This window comes from Amblyomma americanum, chromosome 5 (assembly GCF_052857255.1).
Source record: "Amblyomma americanum isolate KBUSLIRL-KWMA chromosome 5, ASM5285725v1, whole genome shotgun sequence".
Taxonomy (NCBI): Eukaryota; Metazoa; Arthropoda; class Arachnida; order Ixodida; family Ixodidae; genus Amblyomma; species Amblyomma americanum.
In genome coordinates, this window is record NC_135501.1 from 180,013,586 (window position 1) to 180,035,191 (window position 21,606).

Genomic DNA, 21,606 nt, shown 5'->3' on the forward strand with positions numbered 1-21,606 from the left:
TCTGGTTCAGACCCACTTGACCGCGCACTAAGCATTCCCGTAACGACCCGTCGCAGGGGCTCAGTGACTTTCGCGTTCGGCTGCCGGTCCCGAGGTCAAGGGTTCGACTCCGGTAAGTAGTAAGAGGTTTTATTAAAATAATAATAAAAAGGAAGGAAAAGATTTTTGCTAGCCCCGGCATCTGCCATCGGTACTGAAGCACCCGAGCTGGGGCACCGGAAATAAAAGATAGCAGGCAGAATGGAGAAATGAAATGAAACAGGCGAGGGGACAGGAAGAGAGCATAGGGGGAGAAGGAATGTACACAAACTATTTACACAATATCGACTCCGGTCGCGGCGGCCATATTTCGATGCCGGCGAAATTCAAAAATGCCCACGTGCATTGCGATGTTGGTGAACACTACCAGGTGGACAATAAATTAATCCGGAGCCCTCCACTACGGTGGTACTCACATACCGGGTGTCCCAGCTAACTTGAGCCAAGGGTTAAAAAATAAATTATTAGAGGCAGGCGAGTGAAACCAGTTGCATATTGGTGACAGCCATCTTGCGCACCACAGGCATTTTTTGTTTCGTATTTAATAAAGAGTTTTATTAAGTTTAATTATCTACATTATTAAATATTCACTTCTGACAACAAACTACATTTGAAGAGTTGTTGAACACCTTCAGAAACCCCACTCCATCATTTACTATAAGGAAACCCTCACGTGGGTCTTTTTTCCCAGGCTCGTGTATCTGTCAGTGTTTCTGTGGTGTGTTCCGTCTTTTGGTGCATTGTGTTGTCTTGTCCGTATTACGTCTGTTCGTGCAGGTGTGTTTTTGTTTCTGTAGAGTTCTGTCTGTAGCTGGTTGTTTGAAACTGCTTGTATGTCAGGCCTGTGCCTGCTTACTGCGTATGCCTATTTTCGCGGTCTGTTGCGTCTTTTAGTGTATTGTGCGGAAATGTATGTGCAGTGCTTACGTGCGGTTCGTTGATGTGCGTGCATGTTTCCATCCCGTTTCATGTGTTCTGGCGTATTGTGTTGGTATGTGCGTCTTGCGTCTGCTTGTGGCTAGCGCTTTTGTCTCGCGTTTGCGTCTGTGTGCCGAGCGAGTGGGCGTGCGTGAGCGACTGTGTCACCACTTATTAGCGCGAATGCGAGTCCGTGCACTTACGCTGCGTGCTTGAACCTTTCGTGTGCGCTTAACGGCGAAAGGGTGGCGCGAACCACAGCTCGCGAGGGACCCACTGTAGCAAGGGCGCGACCGAACGACGCCGCCGAATAAACGATTCCTGGTGGTCGCCACGTTGCCGAGACGCTGCCAGTGGCGCAGTGGCCGCGGACTCGAGCAAAGATCGATACGGGCCACGCGTCAGGCGCACACGCGGAGACCGCCACCTCCGGCCACCAGCACGTCGCTTCCGAGAAGCGCAGCGCGTGATATGAAACAATGAACGTAACCAGAGAAAGATACCGGGTGTACTATCGCGCTCAATATGAGTTGCAACGCGCCGTCATCGACCAGAGCTGGCTCCCTCGTCTACATCCTCCAACAATCGCTCGGAATTCTGGGAAAAACTGCTGTTCCAGGAAACAACCGCACTCCCTCTCAGGAAACAGCTTGGTATAACTGAAATGCATTCTATTTGACTGCGGTATTCTACTGCATCCCAACTACCGTCGATAAGTTCATTATATATTTCCTGTTGTTGGCCCAATTAGGAATTGGATGAAATATTCGAAACTGAATTCAATTTCATGCAAGCGAATTCCGTGAACACGTTTTACTATAGTGAAACGGGTTATGACAGCCCCATGAAAAAAAAAATCTAAAATGATTAGCGAAAAGCGTCCCCAAAACAATGACCGAAACGAAAAAGCCGAAACAAAAAAAAACGCGCAAAATATCCCTAACCATAACAGAGCCCTACACCTCCTACTTATTAATGACTAGTATGAAACGGAATTTTTTCCATAGAGAGTTTTTTTTTTCTCTCCAGTCTTTTACCACGCCGCGAAGACCCAGTAATTTATTTCAATACCTGTTAAGCATGGGCGCATCCCACGGAATATGTGCTAATGCAGCCCAACGCGTACAAAGAACTTACGCAAAGCACACAACACCCCGTACCACTGGGGCCGGTCTAGAACACGCCACTTCGCCCCACCTCACCAGTTGCTTAAACGGTGCCGCCATCTTTGTGACTCGTGCAGCGCATCAGAGCAGGCAGCTGTTTGCCGTGCGGTCCTTACCACATCGAACGTGTTTCACATCAACGTATTACGATTCGCCCCCAGCGGCCTAATTAGCAGTGAGGCCGAACCTGCATTAACCGAGTGGGCCGCGCGTCGCATACTACAGTGCTATCAGCGTCACCTCAGAGGGATGATTACACGAGATTGCTTTATCTTAACCGTCACTTCCCCGCTGGAACAAGCCACACGCGTACTAAAAGATGGCGGCGCAGATTTTTTACGGCAGGAAAGGCGCCCAAGACGCGCGTTTGGCCACAAAACCGCTGTCCATAGCTTCGTGGAAGCGATATTAATTTTATGCATCTTTCCTTCATTTATTACATGACTTCCGTCCCGTACAATACATCCAAAAACTAATTACGTTACTTTCCAGTCAAACCGAGGATATGAAGAATGTTTTAAGATCAGCGAGAAAACAGACAAAATGCAAACATCAACCCACTACTCAACTTTGTTATAGCTAAGCAAAGTTGAAGCACTGATGGCCAGGCGTCGGCCCTGAAAGAAATAACTTTACAATGACCATGGAGCGCAGAGAAGCTGGAAATCCCACAGGAAAAGGAGAAGACACATCACTCTCATCCCGAAATCATTATATATTTTCTTCCTGAACACCTGAACAGCAAAAAAAAAAAAAGCGGCGTTTACATGAATGCGACAGCAGTCGACTCCAGTCCACTTTTCGAGGGAAAGTGCAAAAACGTCGAGGAAGAGTGTAAAGGGCGAGTGGCGCCTTTACTTCTGAAAACCTGCTCTTTCCCTCAGAAAGCTGACTGGAGTCGACTTCTGTCGCATTCTTGTAAACGCGGCAATTGTGATCGGTAGCGATTCATATCGCTCCAAAGGATATGGCTCAAAATGTGGATCAACGTTACGGATAGACTGCGTTTTTTTTTTCCTCCCGAAAATCGCTGACATTCCTAAACTCTCAACTCCCAGAAGAATTCGGAGAACCGACCACAGTGAGTGGGTTTCAAAGTGGTGGCGAAGTCGAGATTAGCGCACACCGTGATGATTTCGGTTTTGTCCCCTATACGCGGATGTAAACGCGGACTGGAGTCGACATGTAAACACGGATAGAAGTTGACTCCAGTTCCCTACTAGAGGGAAAGTGCGAAAACGTCGAGGAAGAGAGTAGAGGACGAGTCGCGCCTTTCCTTCTGAAAACCTGCTCTTTCCCTCAGAAAGCTGACTGGAGTCGCCTTCTGTCGCATTCGTGTAAACGCGGCTAAAGATAAGAAAAAGTCGAAACGCTATACGCTTATACAAGCACTTGTAAACGCGTCGTCACAGCTAAGCAGGAAGCGTCGAGAAAGAACACGGAAGTTCTTTCTGAAGTTCTCGTACAAGCCCGAAATACGGGCGTGCGTAGGAACTCCGGACTTGCTTCGCCTCGAAGGGACCAACACTGGGGCCAAGAGAGAAGGGAGCGGCTGCGCTGGAGAGGCAGAGGAGGAAGGCTGACAGCAAGAAGGAGAAGGGAAGACAAGGACGTCTTGGAAACGCGATAAAAACTGCAATAGACGCAGAAAAGACGCGAGCTCGCTTTCCCAACGCAGAAGAGAAACTCCGCATCGCGGCGCACCCGTCGCAACCGCCGCTAACAGGCAAACATACGAGCGCAAAGTAAACGACAACACGGAAGCTGCTTTTATGCTTCGGTGCGCACTTTTCAAAACAAAACAAAAATCGCGGAGGCGCGTACTTTTCGTAGGCACTCTGTTTCCGTTGTTATACCCAAAAGTTACAGTAAGAACGACGCAGCAAGAATATATATATATATATATATATATATATATATATATATATATATATATATATATACCCAAAAGCAGAAATCCCGAAACATGAGCGATACGCTCGAATCAAAGAATGTTTTGCCCCGCCGACCAACCCCCCCCCCCCCCCCCCCCCCCCCCCCACCACCTCCTTCAGAAGAGAAGGAAGAAAAAAGTGCATGCTGACGGATGAAAGAAGTCCACTCTTCTTTGAAACAAACAAAAGAAAAAACATCAAACACCAAGAAGTTCCAGAGGTCGAGGAATGTCCGCTAAACTCATGCGCCTGGGAAAGCTCTCTCGGATGAAGGTTACTTGATCCGACGAAAAAAGGATTTCTCCGTGTACGCCGCAACGCTAACAGAACAACGCACTCGTGTGGGTGCCCGCAGACCTCGACGAGGGAAAAAGTAAAGCAGTCTTTTTATACATTGAGGAGAAACCTGAGAGTCTCTTACTTAATAGAGCGTCACCCAGAGTCACACACAAAGTAAAAAGCGTTCTTGACCGGTGTTCATAAAAAACATCGCGTGGGCGGCGAGAGAGTTGGAAACAAGCAAAAAAAAAAGGAGAGAGAGACAGTTGGGATCGCCTTACTGACGACGCGTGCGCTTAACAGCCGGCCGTAAATAACCGGCTAGATAGTTGAACGAATCCTTAACCATAATTACCGTTAATGAAAAAATGGGGGGGGGGGGGGGGGGGCAAGCGACCGCGCTTCGCAAATAGCTTCCGCATGTCCGTCTAGACAAGCAAGCTCGGGATGAAACGAACCACGGCGCTCTTCCCTGAACACCTTTCTTTCCTGTAGCTATATAAAAGCAGGAGCAATTAATATTGTTGATAACAGTTAACAAGGTAAAAAAATATAAGGGAGCTTAAGTAATCTTAAAAGTGGCATGCAACAGCATTACAAGCAACGTTACGTTGATGCTACGTGTTTATGCATTTGTGTCGTTCACCGCTTATACAATCAACACTTCTACAATGTCCCTGTCATCCACAGCATCGTATCTTTATTTGGACACACATACTCATGCCCTGAGTGAGTCCGCCGAAAACCTGTTCCAAACAGCTTGTCTCACATTTTCGCGCTTGCACTACTCCCCCCCCCCCCCCCCCCCCCCCCCCACCGTTGTTTCTCGGTTATTTTTTTCGTTCGTTTTCGGTTACCTCGTGACTTCATCGCCATCTTGACCAATCAGCGACCTCTACGACTATAGCAGGACACGCCGGACACCGTGAAGTGCCACGGTGAGCAGGTTGTGATGACGTCACAGTAGCACGCGTACTGCGCTGACCAATCAGCGACTTCTGCAACTAGCGCAGCACGCGAACTCTCATGATGTGGAGCGCCACGGTGAGCAGGTCGAAGAAGTCACAAGATGGCGCGTACTGCGCCCGCCAATCAGCGACCTTTGCGACTAAAGAAAGACGCGAAATCGGATGACGTAAAGTGACACAGTGGGCAGGTTGCGATGACGTCACAAGATCACGTGTACTGCACTGACCAATCAGCGCCTTTTGTGAAGAGGAGGATCCCGCAAAACCGAGGAAAAAACGAAGAGAGAACAAGGGAGACAGAGCGACCGGGTAGCGCGACCTATTTCAGAGGTCAGGGAACAATAACAGGAAATGATGCTATAGGAAAGAGCATAAATAAAAGAAAAAACCACGTTTGAAAACAACCCCAGTCGGCAAATGGGCGCCTCTGACGAGAGATCGCAATGAGGAAATAGCTTAGTGGTACGACGTAAAAAGAAAACTGGCACCACACGAGCGTCGACAAAACATAGTGCTCGCACTGCACCTGCCTCGGTCAACACCCTCTCAATGCTAAGGCCTCTCCACCGGCCGCGTGACGTCACGCCAAGGGACCGTGCAGGCCCCGCGCTCCGCGATTTCAGCGCGCCGCGCCCGTCTGCACTATTCGGGTACTGCCGTACGTAGCTGCCTTATAAGTGATTCCTTCATTTTCATTTTTGTCGTTGCTGCAGAAAAGAAATTCGCTAGTTTGTGCGCGCCTTAGGCTATCATTTTATCTGCTTTATATATTTTTTTTATTGCAGAACACCTTATTGTCAAGAAAGTTCGAGCTGCTAATACAGTTTTTTATAATAAACAATTTAGCATACGGCCGCCAATTTCGCATTATTGGTCATTATAATAAAAAATTGATTAGTTAATTTCAATTAATCATCTAATTATTAGGTTCTATCACGTACATGATGTCTGCCGTGCGGTAAAATCCATCCGCACAGACCGCACATGCGTATATCTAGTTGTTAAAGTAGAAGTTCGTGAACATTGAAAAAAAAAACACCGTCTACTGCGCATTGTGTTAGTTTTATTCTGTATTGTGTTTTGCTTAAAGCTTTCACACACAGCAATAATGACACTCACAATAATGTTGCGCTGTTGAGTATTTGTACAGCTAATCTGACCCTTACAATAAAAAACGACGAGACACCAGCAATGAAGTGTGCGCAAAGCATTTTTATTGCTTGGGAATAAAACTTACTTCTTCTTAAGCGTTGCTGCTTTCCGGGCTGCGGCCTTCTGCTGCGCATTGTCTTGTATGGCATCATTTCTTAGTTTGCAAAAGTTGTTTAGAACAACGTTGGTTGCAACGCGTACTACCAAGCGCAGGAGAGTTTGTGCAGTGTGGCCATTTTCACATGTCTCAATGTCGTGTTCGTCCAGGAGGGAAATCGTCTGTGAAATCACGACACCACGTTGATTTCTACAGGAGAGAAAATCTTCCGCGGTTGCTCCAAAAGACAACTTCTCTGCAACTAGTTTAGTCATCAGTACCATGTGAACTGTGCATGGCTGGGGAAACTTCAGCCCTCCTCTCGACAGGTTAGCTATCATGGCAGTATTTTCCGCTTCGATCTCTCGATTTTCAATCACCAATGTGCTGAAGCAAGCAGAACATGAAAGCTTCTTTAAAGCAGCATGAGCAGCGTATCCTGCAATGTAGACAATAGCATCCATGTCAGAGTGGGCGTGTGTAATATCGTCGTCGCTGACAGCCACAGAAAAGTTGCATGGGACAAGATCCTCACTTACGTCTTCAAACTCTGTTTCCTCGCGTGGAAATGTCAAAAGTTTTTGAAGACGAAGCTTCTTCTCACATTCGTAGAGCTGACGCACGGAAATGTGGTACTGTGATCCTGCCAGCTGGCGGTAACGGCCGAACCGGTCTTCTAGCGCATCCGTCTGAAATTTGCCCAGCAGTACGTACTTGAAGTGAAGTTCTTCTAAGCAGTAGCGCGAGAGTTCTACCAGAGAATAGCATGTCAGTCGCAAAGCACTGTGAGTCTCTTTCGTCAGCGAGCCACTGGTGATGTTTATTCTTGCCCAAGCGTCCAACCAGTCCACAACGCCGCTCAGGAAAGCTAACTGTGTGTCATCAACAGACCTTACAGGGTCTTGCATGCTGTCCCTTAGCCTCTGGCCTTTGCAAGGGGTCTTAACATTGACTATTTGCCACCATGTGAGGATAACGTCAATGAAAAGAGCAGTCGACTCAGCTTGAGGAATCTTGAACGCGGAACCATGTGTCCTGAGGGCATTTGAAACAAACTGATTAATGACGTCGAGAGCGAGCTTTACATTTTGCCGCTCCATTGAGGTTGGATTCACGGCTTTTGCGTTCAGTCTGTAAGCAGCCTTCACAAGCGACGTCTTCTCTGAAGAATAAAGCTGCCGCACAGCTGCGAAAGAAGCAGCTTTCATACGAGGAGGCCCTTCGGGCATTGCTCCACTCAAGTCCATTTCAGGGAAATAGAGGCATGTTCCAGGGTTTTTCTGGTTAATCCAATTGTTCCTAATGCACTTCAAGAGATGCACAGGATCGACCACGTAGAAAAGAGGGCGAGCGTTATCGGCTGGATGGGGATAGACAATGCTCACCTGAGGACTTGTAGCAAATAACGACATCATCTTGCGGTTCAGAGCATTGTTGTCCGTTATCACAGCGATAATTTTGAGCCCCATTTTCTCAACATTAATGATTATGTTCTTAGCATGCTCGTGCAAAATTTCTGCGCTCAGTTTGCTCGCAGGTAATATGTGAATGACGTCCTTGTTTGCAGAAAGGAGTGATTGTACCATGAACACATGGGCTGTTGTTGCTGGTTCCGTTGAATGAACCGACGATCCTACTATTGTGCCCCCTTTGTAGTCGAAGTATGGTTTTATGTGGATCTCATCGATCATCAGGGTCACTGTCTTCTCGTGGTCTTTCATTGATTTGACTCGTTCTCGGATGTAGGAGAGACAGTGCGGTTGATTTTGCTCCACAAGAGGGTCAGCTTTGTAATTTGAGCAAACACGGCGCAGTGTGGAAGGATGGGGCAGAATGATTCTTGATGCAGCTCTTGTGAAGTGATATGCGTGAGGAGAAATTGAATTCAAAATACTGGCGAATACCAGCAGCTCTGCGCTATACACATGCTGTTTCGCGAGGAGAAGCTCTATCTGCTCAACCAGAAATTTCAGCAAAGAAGACTGTTCTTTCGTCGTATCACTGTCCTCAATGAGGTCTGCAAGCAGTGAACCGACAAACTGCAATACTTTAGTATGTTTCGACTCTTTCGTCACCTCAGGTATATTATGCAAGCCTATCTCGAGTTCTTCTAGCAGCAAGGACAGGCTGGAGGTGTCGCATACTTGAGCTGGCAGAATCCTGCCTGAAGGAAGCGACAGAAGCTTCACTCCATTCAAGAAAACAGAAAGTGACAGATCAGGGAGAACTACCAAGGCGCATTTCACATTAGGTGAAGGATCATTCTCGATGAGAAGGAACCTAACGCACTGCTCATCGACAGAAACGGTCCAGAATTTCGTGTTGCAGATTCCAGGCAACTTAGATTTGAACTCCTCGTAAGATGAAACTTTGTTTCTTTTCTGTTCAAGCTCATTAGACTGAAGTGACTTCCTCATAGCCTCCTGCAAAGCAGCGTTTTCCCTTCTTGCTTTTTTCGTCTCTGGCGATTCACTCCGTCCAGGCGTTGAGGACAAGTATTTTGGGCAGTTTGGAAAAACAGAAGGCGCAGCATCAATCTTCAACTGTAGCCTGTCACGCTTCACCTCTATTATTTTCCCTGTCAGTTCATCTTGGTGTGACAACGTCGTAATGAAGTCGCCTGCGTGGAAGTGCAGTTCACACACCTGCACGAGAAAATGAAGCAAGGCCATTCGCCATGACTCTCCATTGCCTAAAACACTAAGTAAAAAGAGTCTGAATAGTGAACAGCTTTTACATATTTACACAGCTTTTACACAAGCCTTATGCACATCCACAGAACTAAATGCTTCCTGGACAATTCATACATAAGTGTAAGAAGTGATATCATTGCCTACAAAGACAGCATGCCTTTCCGGGAGCGACAGCTCACAACTAAGATAATTACCAGCGCCTATTAAGCAATATTTCAGAGTCTTACCCTCGAATGCTCTGTAGGTGTGAAATCCTTCCGTGGAATGGCTCGCAACCAGGCTTTTCTTCGTACTTCGTCTCTTGGGAAGCAATAAACACGTACTTTGGGACCATTCTGGTAGTTCCCGCGGCACCCGGGAACACAGCACCGGCCCATGTTTCACGAAGTTGCACTCGCTACACGGCAGGCAATCAGTTTCCCATTCGTGCGCTAGCACAGGTACGCACGCCACACAAGAAACGGCCACACGAAACAGACACAGCCGTGCGAGGAGCGAACGGAAATGCACCCAACGCCAGGCTGAAAGACTCAAGCAGCAGCTAGACGCTCACTGCAAGACTGCGTTCGTGTCTGTGCTTGCCCGGGCAAGCGCGAGCACATCGAGGGAGACAACCGAGCGGAGCGGAGCCGCGCTTGGTGAGCAGCCTGACCGGACACTTGGCGTGACGTAGCGCGTGTGGAAAGGAGGGCCTGGAGAGGCCTGAAGAAAGTATTTAGAGGGTGTTGCCTCGGTCCCTTGACACGCACAGATTTTGCCACAGCAGCCGGCAGCAGTAGGAACAGGAGAATAAAAGAGTTAACAGCTGTCGCGAACGAACTCCTAGATGAAAATCTTAAGAGGTGACGTCGACGAGCTGTTCACCGCGGGTAGGCAAAAAGCGACCAAGAAGCCCTAAAACCAACTGGACAGAAACAAATGAGAGGAGGGCGGCACATAAGTCGGCTAACTGTTCCCGTGTAAGAAAAAAAAACATGAAGAGAGGAAAAAAATAGAAAAAAATTTGAACTATCTATCTTCATAGACGAAAAATAAAACAATATTTAAATTAAGGTTCATATGTGGTTTATGTGCCTGTAAAAACTCTCAAGCGTCGATAAATAAAGAAAAAGAGCATGCTCATCTTGCTAATCAGCGATTTTTTGTGTGTGTGTTTATTTCTTACCGACAGCTCCGTCCGTAGTGCTCCTCGAAAAGAAATCAAACGACCGCGGTAAAAGTTAAAATTGGAAAGCCGGAACGACTGCAAACTGGGAATGTAAAAATAAAGAAAAAAAAGTGTTGAGAACATGCCCGGAAATGTGGTAAGAATCACGTCTCCTTGAAAAATGAAATAAAACACCGCGGCAGCACACCCACTGCGCTGTTGTAACATAGAACGTGCTCTATCAGGGTACGCGTATTATACAAAAATTTTCACCGAGAACATGAGACCCGCGAAAATGAAAAAAAAAAACGCCCCACAAACGTTCGTACGCGGAACAAAACGACTAAATACACACACAAAAAAATATGTAACGACGCCGCAACCGGCAAGCGTCCACAAACGAGAGGAAGCCATCCGTCAGTGACATCGCCACGCACCGGCGTTTTCCAGAGCTCAGACGGAATAACGCAACAAAAAAGAAGGCTAGAATACAAAGCAAAACCTTCCCGACGCAGTCTTTCCTCAGCGGTGGAAACAGCGGTTTGATTACCGTCGAGTGAGGAAATAACACACTGCGGGCCGACACAAGGAGGAACCGCAACAGAAAGCGACAAGGAAAAGGTGCCAAAATTTTGCAAGCCACGAAAAGCCAGCCGGCTTCAGCCGCGTACGCTTCACAGAGCGCTGCTGAAACGGAGTCTCACCGGCTTCGCTTTTTTTTGTATTTTCTTGAAGCTACGCACACCGCGCCGCCGAAAAACGCTCACGCGCAGCCACCGCACGCTGTCGGAGAAGACAGCACACACGAACTTACTTTTTTTTTCCTTCTGTTTTAATTTTATGAAGTCCCAAAGAAATGACGGCGGCACGCTGCGTTATTACCCGTAATTACTGGGGGGTAAATCCCCCGCCAAGACTAAGTCCTTCCCTTCCGCGTTTCTGAGCTATATATAAAGAGAAAACACCACGCCGCTTATATACTGGAGTCTGCGATTCCGAAAAGGGGTGCGCCTCGTGTTTCTTCGACTCCCCCCCCCCCCCCCCCTCCGCATTTTTTTTTTTTTGCTCACTGCCACGACGCGCAAACCACGCAGCGGTGAATAAACGAGCCCTCGGTTTGTGCAGGCGCGCGCGCAATGCGGAGAAAGTGCTTTCGGGCCTCGTCGTAGACCGTTTTTCACGGCAGACACGCTACGGATAAGGAGTAACCCGAGACGGGAAACTTTTTTTTTGTTTCCGTTTCCACAGCGCAGTTTTATATGCAAGGAGAAATGCAGTGCTACCCTCACGCTCCACCCGAACACGCCTCAGGCACGTTTTCACTCGTGCTTCTCACGGATTAGGTTAGGTTAACTTAGGTGACGAGGAAAGGACACCTGAACCCCGCCGTGAGGCGAGGCGTCTTAAATGAAGTGCAAATGGAAGTGGGAGAGGAGAAACAACACAAAGAAGCATAATTAAGTACCACGCGAGGGCTAGGTTGTGAGTTCTTGGGTCGAACAAATTCGGGCCGGGAACAGTGGAGTGTAAACTCACTATGCGGCGGGAAAATCGAGAAACCCGTGGTTCTGTTCCTCAACGAGCATCAGAGCTGCACTGGTGTCGTCGTGAGCAGTCCTCAACGCACTCGAATACAGCTCGCGAACAGTGCACTGGGTAGCGCGTTAACTCAACTTACCGATTTGAACGATATCCTACCGCGCACGTGCATATTCTGCGACGGGTCATCCATAGAGAACGTCACCAACGAAAACCAGGGTCCTTAGCTCCAAGCGCTCTAGACAAATGTGTGGAGGACTGTGCGCGCCCGATAACCTTCTTTCCCTAACCGTACGCGCAATGCCCAGAGCCAATTTAGGTTCTACTTAAATAAGAAGACGAGTGCGGATTTTGTAAGATCAGTTAGCAAAATAGAATGGTCTTTCATCTACAACTTAACAGATCCCGTAAAGGCGTTCAGCCAATTTGCTGCAATAATCAAGAAGCTTTATAATGAAGCATTTCCTTTAAGACAGACCAAACGCAATAAGAAATGTAGGAAACCAAGCATCGACAACGAGTTGTTAAGAATAATAAAAGAAACAGAAAGACTGTTTGCCACTTTTATAAAGACAAGGCAACCGGAGAACTTAATAAAGTTCAAAAAAGTAAGCAACAAACTGAGCCGAGATATAAAGTTAACACGCGAAAAATATTATCAGAATAAATTCACTAGTATTCTTAATGACCCCAAAAAGTCTGGAAAGCATTAAATGAACTGCTTCCTAGCATTAAAGAAAGTTCTGTTTCTGAGATAAAGTGATAACGGAACAATATACAAAGAAGATTCACTAGCGAATAAGTTTAACAGCGAATCATCAAGTGCTTTGGACACTTGCAACCCTACCTATAGATCTCATAATTCGACTAGTATAAGCAGGCCTTTATTTCTCGCACCTACAAATGACGCGGAGATAGGTGGCCAACTGCTCAAACTAAAGAACTCAGCAGCCTGTGGTGTTGATGGCATTACAGCAGAGCCTATAAAAGCAGCCGCGGTGTACATAGCAAACCACTGTCATGCATCTGCATTCTCATATTGTCTACTGGTATTTTCCCTGATGAATAAAAAAATGGCAAAGGTATCGGTAATATTTAAAGGGCAAGACAGGAATAACTAACAACTACAGGCCAATTTCAATCCTGCCAATTTTTTCAAAATTAGTTGAACAAGTGATTAATGAACGTATCCTGAATTTCTGCGCTGTAAATAATAGTATAACAGAAAAACAATATGAGTTTCGGAAGCAACAGTGTACGGAATCGGCGCTGCTACACATTAAAGAAAAAATACTAAGCATCTTTGAGAATAAACTGAAAACAACAGGAATATTTCTTGACTATAAAAAGGCGTTTGACTCCACCAAGCATGACGTCTTTTTGCAAAAGTTAAATACTATGGGATAAGGGGAATTGCTCTTAACCTAGTTCAAAGTTATTTAACTAACAGACTGCAGTACGCTGAAATACTTAGCTGGCGATCCGCACAAAAGAAATCAAATTTGGTGTACCACAAGGGTCTATTCTCGGTCCGCTTTTCCTTTTATACATCAATGATATCAATAACGTGCCTCTTACTACAGACATAATCCTATATGCCGATGACAATAACTTTTTTTTCTGGTGGAAACTTATGCACTTTCCAACGAGAAGCAAATATCTGGATTATGAAAGTTTATGAGTGGCATAGAATAAACAAATTAGAATTAAACACTAAGAGAACGAAATACACTATTTTTCGGCCTCGTGCTAGGCATATCGATGACACCATAGTATTAAAGTACGGTGATGAAGTCATCCAACGCTGCTCATTTCATATATTTCTTGGAGTTGTCATTGAAGAACACTTGAACTAGTCAAATCATATGGACAACATAAAAACCAGTATTGCGAGATCCATCGGTATTATAAATGAACTAAAGAATCTATTGCCTCCACAATTAAAAAAACAGCTATATTATAGTCTAGAGCATTCACGCCTTAATTACTACTGATCCCTTTGGGGAACAACGACAAAAACCAATATAAATAAGTTATATCTTTTACATAAACGCATATTACGCATTATTGAGAACGCACCCTTCATGAGTCATTCCGCTCCGCGCTTCAAGAAGAGCAATATATTAACAGTCGGAAACCTCATTAACAGGAAAACAGATATTACAATATTCCATGCAATCAAGCTTAATGAAAGATAATTTCTTCGAAAATACCTCCCGAACAAACACCAATATAACACAAGGTACACAACTTACAAGGGTAAAATACGAAATAATTACGGCATGCAACAGCAGTCATTTGTTATACCAGATTTTTTAAATCGGCACTCTGCCATTACGACGTTAGTAAATCAATCATCTTCGTTAGCAGTCTTCAGAAAAAAGTTGAATGAATACTTGTCACTTCCGGAGAAATTTGACTTCTTAAATCATGTCCGGTTGCTTTGAATTCCTGCATTATATTTTTTTAACCCTCTAGTGCCGCTCTGTGTCAATGCCTGTATTAGTTCTACCGTTGTTTTCTGCTCTGCAGTGCATGTAACAGATTGTTGTTTTTTTCTCACCCTATGCTGAGGTGTTGTGTGCATTGAGAGACTGACACTCGTCAGGCATCCGTGCCTTTTGGTTCGGTTTATAGGAGTTTAACGTCCCAAAGCAACTCAGGCTATGAGAGACGCCGTAGTGAAGGGTTCCGGAAATTTCTACCACCTGGGGTTCTTTAACGTGCACTGACATCGCACAGTACACGGGCCTCTAGAATTTCACCTGCATCGAAATTCGACCGCCGCAGCAGGGATCGAATCCGCGTCTTTCGGGCCGGCAGCCGAGCGCCATAACCACTCAGCCACCGCGGCGGCCATCCGTGCCTTTTGGTCAGCCTCTTAGACATAATAATAATTGGTTTTGGGGGAAAGGAAATGGCGCAGTATCTGTCTCATATATCGTTGGACACCTGAAACGCGCCGTAAGGGAAGGGATAAAGGAGGGAGTGAAAAAAGAAAGGAAGAAAGAGGTGCCGTAGTGGAGGTCTCCGGAATAATTTCGACCACCTGGGGATCTTTAACGTGCACTGACATCGCACAGCACACGGGCGCCTTAGCGTTTTGCCTCCATAAAAACGCAGCCGCCGCTCGTGGCATCGTGGCGGAGTGGTAGCTCCGTTTCAGTGCTTTACTTTTGTCGTGCTGCTAGACCGGGTCTTCGACCGCGAACGTTATTCCTCTCCGTTGAGGTAAGCTTGGCTCGTTCGACCTGTTAGACCTATGGAACCACTTCTAGTGTGTCTACAGCGACGACCGGTGTTGTTCCCAATAGTGGAGGTACTGCGGCTTCTAGAGTAGTGTTACTGCTGCCTGGTAACGCAAGTGCTGACTGATTAATGCGTGCAGGTTCTCATCTGAAATTGTTTGCGAAGTAAACAGTTTGGATTCTTTTTTTTTTTTGGCCAGCTTATAACTGAGCCGCGAGTAATATAAATGGAGGTCAGACATCGGCCAGAGCTCGGTATACAAGATTTATGTTTTCCGTGCCAGGAAAAGTTAATCGGGCCAGCAATAAACTCTCTTGAGCCTTGTTGTTTGTCCCGAGTAGGCTTTTAATACAGTTCTGCATGCAGAAGATCGTCGCTGTCTCCTACTGAGCACGCTGTCCAGGAGCTTCCCAGGGAGCGTTCACAACCATTGGCTTCTGGCTGATAACTTGAGCTGAATGATTAACGAAAGCTGGGGCACATGATCGACTCAGGCACTTGGAGATCAGTTTCGGCCATATGGGATTTTGTGACGAGCACCGAAGACTTGGAACACGGGAGGCTTTTTGTATTTCTTCGCCATCGAAATGCGTCCGCCACGACCGGAGACTAAGGGGACGCTCCTTATTATGCTCGGGACAGGACGCGTAAGCGGCAGCCTCAGATCACTAAGCCCACGCGGTGGGTTAATCAACTTTACCTGATTCTCGTTCTTCTCCTCATTCGAAAGCAGCCGCAGATGATGGCACCTAATAAGCGAAGTTGGCGACACACTTCGGCGTCGGTGACGACCTACTGCGTCTCTCGAAATGGACACGCGTCCAAACAAAAACAAGGAGAATAAAAGAGCGGCAGAAAGCAGTCGCCTCTTAGGTAGACGTGTACTTTTTTTGTGCCTTGTCTGCCTGAAATAAATTAATTCATTCATTCATTTATTGCAAGTACCATGTACAAGCAAGTTCTTGAGGACAATTACAGTTCTTCGAGATAAAATGCCGTATACAAGGCCCCAGGGGACGACATGGCGAATGGGTCCCCTCTGCAGTAATATCTAGCCACGCGTTCCGAGTTCATGTGGTAATTAGAATGAACACCTTCACGAGGCTGGAAGCACTAAAACCATTTGCGCCGCCCCTTCACGTCGTAAAAGGGAACGAAGTCCAGGTCTCCTCTTTCTTTATAGTTTATACTTCTCCCCGACCTCGTTCTCCCCACCATTAGCTGCTCGCAGTTTAACCCACTCCAGCTAGGAGGCGCGACACCGGAAGACGGCGGCGGCGGGCTCAAAACGACAAGCGGTCAGCAAACACATCGTTCCCGGCCCAAACAGTCCTCCGGCACGTGTAGACGCCGCCCATCGTTGGTATAAACGAGACGGGGCAGAAGAAAAAAAAAAACAAAAGGATACAGAAGAATGGAACGAATAAACGCAAACACTGCGGAGATAGCGGGGCGTAGGGTTCAGCTAGACGCATAGCGAGACGCTGATTTGCAGCCCCCGGTCGATGCGCGGGCACGCGGTCCTTAACGATCGGGGCACGATGGTCCGGCCGACTCCCTCACAACCGAAGGCTTACACCCAAACTGAGCCCCGGCTCCGACACCGGGTACAGGAGTCGAAAAGGAAGGGGAGGGGGGGGGGAACACCCTCGCATAGCTGCAGGCATGCACGGGGGCAACAGCCATACGTGCCCGGAATCCTCGAGTACCGGGCGAACGTCTGCATGAATCCCGGCCGAGATAATGAAGTGCGGCATCGGGTAGTCGCGTTTGCCGAAGCCGGCCGGCCGGCCACTCGTTCGCGAGCTGGGGGGAGAGAGCCGAGGCGGGTCAAAGCGCACGCAAACGGGACGAAGAACAAAAACAACAACAGGAACACGTATACAGTTGCTGTATACGGCTACGACTAGAGGCCCTCGGCGACCCGATTACCGGCTCGCAAACGCCGCGCGACTTCGAATCAACCGTTTGAAAGAATTTAGAGCGCCTACTTTACTGGTCGGAACGGAACGTATACGTTTTTACTTGGCTCAGTGGTCAACGCCGCGGCTATCAAATTCCGGCCGACGCTATCGTATCTCTGGAGAAAGGCGAAATGTCAAACACACTGTATAGCGTATGCAATGCCACTGCGCGTTAAATAACGCGAATGGTCCAAATAACTCCGGAGCCCTCCCTATACGACTTCTCTTTCTCTCGTCACTCAACTCTCTCTCTCCCACACATTCCCTCGCAACGCGGTCGCTGTTTCTACAGCACCGACAGTGAGGCAGTTACTGCGACTCTCTTTCGCAACAACAAAAACGTTGTAGATAATAATAATAATAATAATTGGTTTTTGGGAAAAGGAAATGGCGCAGTATCTGCCCCATATATCGTTGGACACCTGAACCGCGCCGTAAGGGAAGGGATAAATGGGGGAGACCCGGGGAGTGGAAGAAGAGAGGAAAGCAAAAAAAAACGCTGTAGATTTCTACGCCGCGGTGCTTCTGAGTGTGGTCGGACCACGTTCCCGAACACGTCGCCAAGACCATTAACAACAAGACAAAAACAAAAGCCGAAGGAATAGGTCGTAAGGGGCGAGCCGCACGATGTAAACAGCTCCAGGGTCAGCCAGTCGTTACGAGAGGCGACTGGTTTGTTATACTTCGCCCAGTCGACGACGGACAACATCATCGACTCTCCGAGAGCACTCTCGGTAGGTTTGCGCGCCGCTACACGAGCTTGAAAAGAAAGGGAGAGAAAAAAAAGAGAAATCGACGAGTGCGGGTCCGAAAACGGCCAAGCGTTACAACAGTGCAAATACACGGACCTACAGCGGGGCCTGTACATAGCCCCGTGGACAACGATGACGAGGGGCTCCTCCGGCAGTGTCGCGCGCCACAGTAAATCCTTCTTATAGCTCGCTTATCGTTCACCCTTCTACGGACAGAGCGGGTCGGGCGATTTTTTTTTTTCACCGAGTTTCGTCGGACGCGCGAGTGTATACTGGGGACGACAATGTTCTCGCAACTCTGGAGAGAGCTGCCCGCCGAGAGTCCATTTACTGCATACATTTGCGATAGCGCGCCGGTTCCAACCGCGCTATAGGAGAACATCAACCGAATACGCGTTGTCGTTTTCCGCCTTTAATGCGGTCTTTTCCTAGTTTTACTTCTTTTGTTTGTTTTTTCCCCTGCTTTTGCAATCGTGTAGGATGCTCAAGAATGGTGAGTTGGGCGAGTTGGATGTAGTTCATGTTGGCGTAAAAGAATCTTAGTTGCGAGACAGCGCTTGTTTTGTTCCCTTTTCTGTGCCCTTCGTCCGTTCGCGCTGAATTTTACCGCCAAAATGAATGTAGGTTGCTCGGCGGATCTCCGAGCCGTGTGCAGACCAAAAACACGGTCTTTCGGCTTAGAGCGTCCGCTATCGCAACAACATGATACCATGCAGCGACAAAAGGCGTGGCGCGCTACAAGCAACTACCGCGTTAATTGAAGCTTTTTTTTCGACAGGATCAAGGAACATCTTCGAATGAGATGCCCAACAGCCGATCTACTTCAGCCGTAACTGTATGCATATAGCACTCCTACAAGCCGAAATAATCCCTATTCAATTTAGACCCGCATTAGTGCATTCATGTTTTAAGAGAACATTACGATCCGACGACAAGATGATGTGCGTCATTGATTCTCAATTGTAATCGTCATCATCAGCCTGACTACCGGCCAGTTCAAAAACAAAAAAACGCGTTTCCACATGCTTCCAAACAACTCTGCCCTCAGTGTATACACGTTCTAAGTAACATGTATTTATGATGTAGTATTGTTGCTTCCTCGAGATTGTGACATGCGATTTTGCTACAGCTACTTGCTACGCACAGAAATGACACAAATGTAACGCTGATGCGAGCCTGCATCTACTATGGCTATTCGCCCCAACGAAACGTTTTGTTTTTTCATATTACCGTGTCAATCTTTCTACTCTAAAATGGAATCACCCAGTCAGTTTCTGCAGCCTATACAAAACATACATACATGTACACAGAAACAACTAAGATATTCAAACGCTGACTGCTGCGGCCTGCTTAATATGGCGCCAAACTAGCAATACGCCGCTGGCAGTGATGTAGCTGCGCATTTACAACGCGAACGAAAGAACGTGAAGAGTCCATTCGTTGAAGTGCCTGCGCACAATTTTAACCTGTCTTCTAAAAAAAAACCCCCCATCTCGGCGCCAACGCGAGGAATTTCACGGCCGAACTGCGGCGATTAATATCGGTCGACAAAAAAAATGCGCCGACTTCCGCGCGAAACTCAGTAACCGTGAAATATGAAGCCAGCACGCTTCACTTTCCCAGCATCACTCTCTTTTTATATTATTATTGCTGCTCTTTGGTTTCCTCCTGCGTGCGGTTTTCCGCCAAAGAAGGCGTGCAGATGGCGCCCGAGTCGGTATCAGCGAGAGAGTTCGAAAACCATTACTGCAAATAAAAGCTAGGGCGACACTGAAGCTCCGCCTTTAACGGTATATGACGCAACAGCGGTTCCACTTGCCCACGCAGACACGGACACTGTTCCGTCTTTCACTATCATTATCTGAAAGACACGACACGACACGACATGACACCACACGACGTATGTATATCGTAAATCCCTGCTTTAACCCAGCCGTACGAACGTGCTTGCACGGAGAAGCGGTAGAGGCCTTTGCCCTGCAGTGGACGTAGTCAGGCTGATGACGATGATGATGAAACTTCGAGGGGCTTTAGGACGAGTGGGGGATATGCTGCTTTGCCTCACCTGCTGTACAAAGCACATAGTCCTTCTCAAAACTATAGAGACCACTGCATCTGCTTCTCGCTCAAGCCAATGTGTGGCTCGTTTTCAATTGTCATTGTCCTAAATGCCTCTAATGTGAGAAAAATCTACAGCACTCTTTCCACCGGAGCTTAAAACCTCCAGGAGGTCCCCAGAGACTCACTACACGGCTTGCAAACGAACACTTGGGCGATATATTCTTGACAAAGGCTGGGGTCAACTACAATGACTGAGCCCTAGTAAAGTTTCACGCACTGACGAACAATTCTTCCAACGGCCACAGACAATCTGCAGAGCTCCAGACTGTGAACGCATCAGCGTGAAAAGCTCTTTGAATAAGGAGCCTTGGGGGGCGGTTCGCGAAGTGACACGATTCAGGACCCTGTAAACGCCAGAGCTCTTAGTGACACCAATTGGGAAACACCGCTTCAAGATGTGACTGGCCCCAGAGGCCACTTTCCGGGAGATTACGGATGGGGGCGCCATCTGGAAGCGACCAATAAAAGCTGCCGTCATATGTCACTACCTTCTGAAAAGCGTTTCTTTTTGGCTTCTTTACCTCTTAATTTATCTCTGGGACCGTTATATCTATGAATTTTTGCTAATCAATCTATTTGACTGAATTTGTTGCCAGGTGGGCGTTTATTAATCAACAAACTCGAAGTTTCCAACTTGAACTTAAGTTTACGTTATTCTCAGCGGGCGTCGCGGCAATCTGCAAACCCCTATATTTTCGGCGACTCAGACCGCCGTTTCTTAATACACGCACCCCACGGGAAGTTCTGGCAACTGGTAATGCCTAAGAGCTCTGTCAAAAGATTTGACGCGTACCACGGCCATCCCGCAGGTAGCCCTTTGCGAGCCGGAAGTGACGTCGTCCGATAAGGTGCTGTCCCCGTCGCTTCTTCGACGCGCTGAAAACCCGCGAGCGACAGAAACCACAGAGGCAAAAGGAAGGGAAGAAAGATCGTGCAACAAGCACGTGCTGCATGCACTCACCTCGTCGGTCGTCTGGTTCATCTTGAGCTGGATCATCTCCAGCTCACTGCGGTTCGTAGGGCCGTCTTGCACGGAAGCCGCCATTGCTCTGCCTTAGCTCCTCGTTGGGGCCTTGGACCGCCACTGCGCATGCGCGGAGAAGAAAAAGGAAGGAACGTCACACGTCATTCTATGACGTCACAACATACGGCACGAGCGCGAAAAAGTAGATACGCAGCGAACCACACGGCCACGAGTCCTTACGCGCGGTTCTTTCACACCCCCCGAATGAAGAAAAGACTATGAAATATGCACGTTATTAGCGTACTATACTCGGCGCCAAGAAATAACTACGGAGAAAAGATCAGCTGAGTGAAATCAAATATTCACTCGAGCGTGCGTAGGGAGCATATTAAAACCGTAAGGGGCACTGGTGTTGCACTCCGCACCGACACAGGACTGCTCCTCGACGTTTTAGGAACTACGGCTGGCCTTAGAAGAAATTCACTGCCCCACTCGCCCATTTCATCTTTTCCGCATTATTGGGGAAGCTCGCGGTCATGGTACTGTTTCACTTTCTTCGCTGTAGAATTACTTAGCTGGAATTCCAACAGATGCGAAACGTTTCGAATCGTACTTATTCCGAGA

At 47.5% G+C, this 21,606-nt stretch overlaps 1 protein-coding gene across 7 annotated transcripts in view; it reads right to left on the minus strand.

Annotated features, from left to right (window-relative positions):
- Positions 1-21,112, minus strand: part of Snap25 (Synaptosomal-associated protein 25kDa) — a 196,328-nt gene extending 175,216 nt beyond the window's left edge. For all 7 annotated transcript variants that reach the window (XM_077665957.1, XM_077665955.1, XM_077665951.1 and 4 more), the window contains exon 1: positions 20,980-21,112. In XM_077665957.1, coding sequence (XP_077522083.1) covers positions 20,980-21,063 — 84 coding nt within the window. In that variant the 5' untranslated portion in view covers positions 21,064-21,112. The remainder of the gene's footprint in view (positions 1-20,979) is intronic.
- Positions 21,113-21,606: the final 494 nt, after the last annotated feature.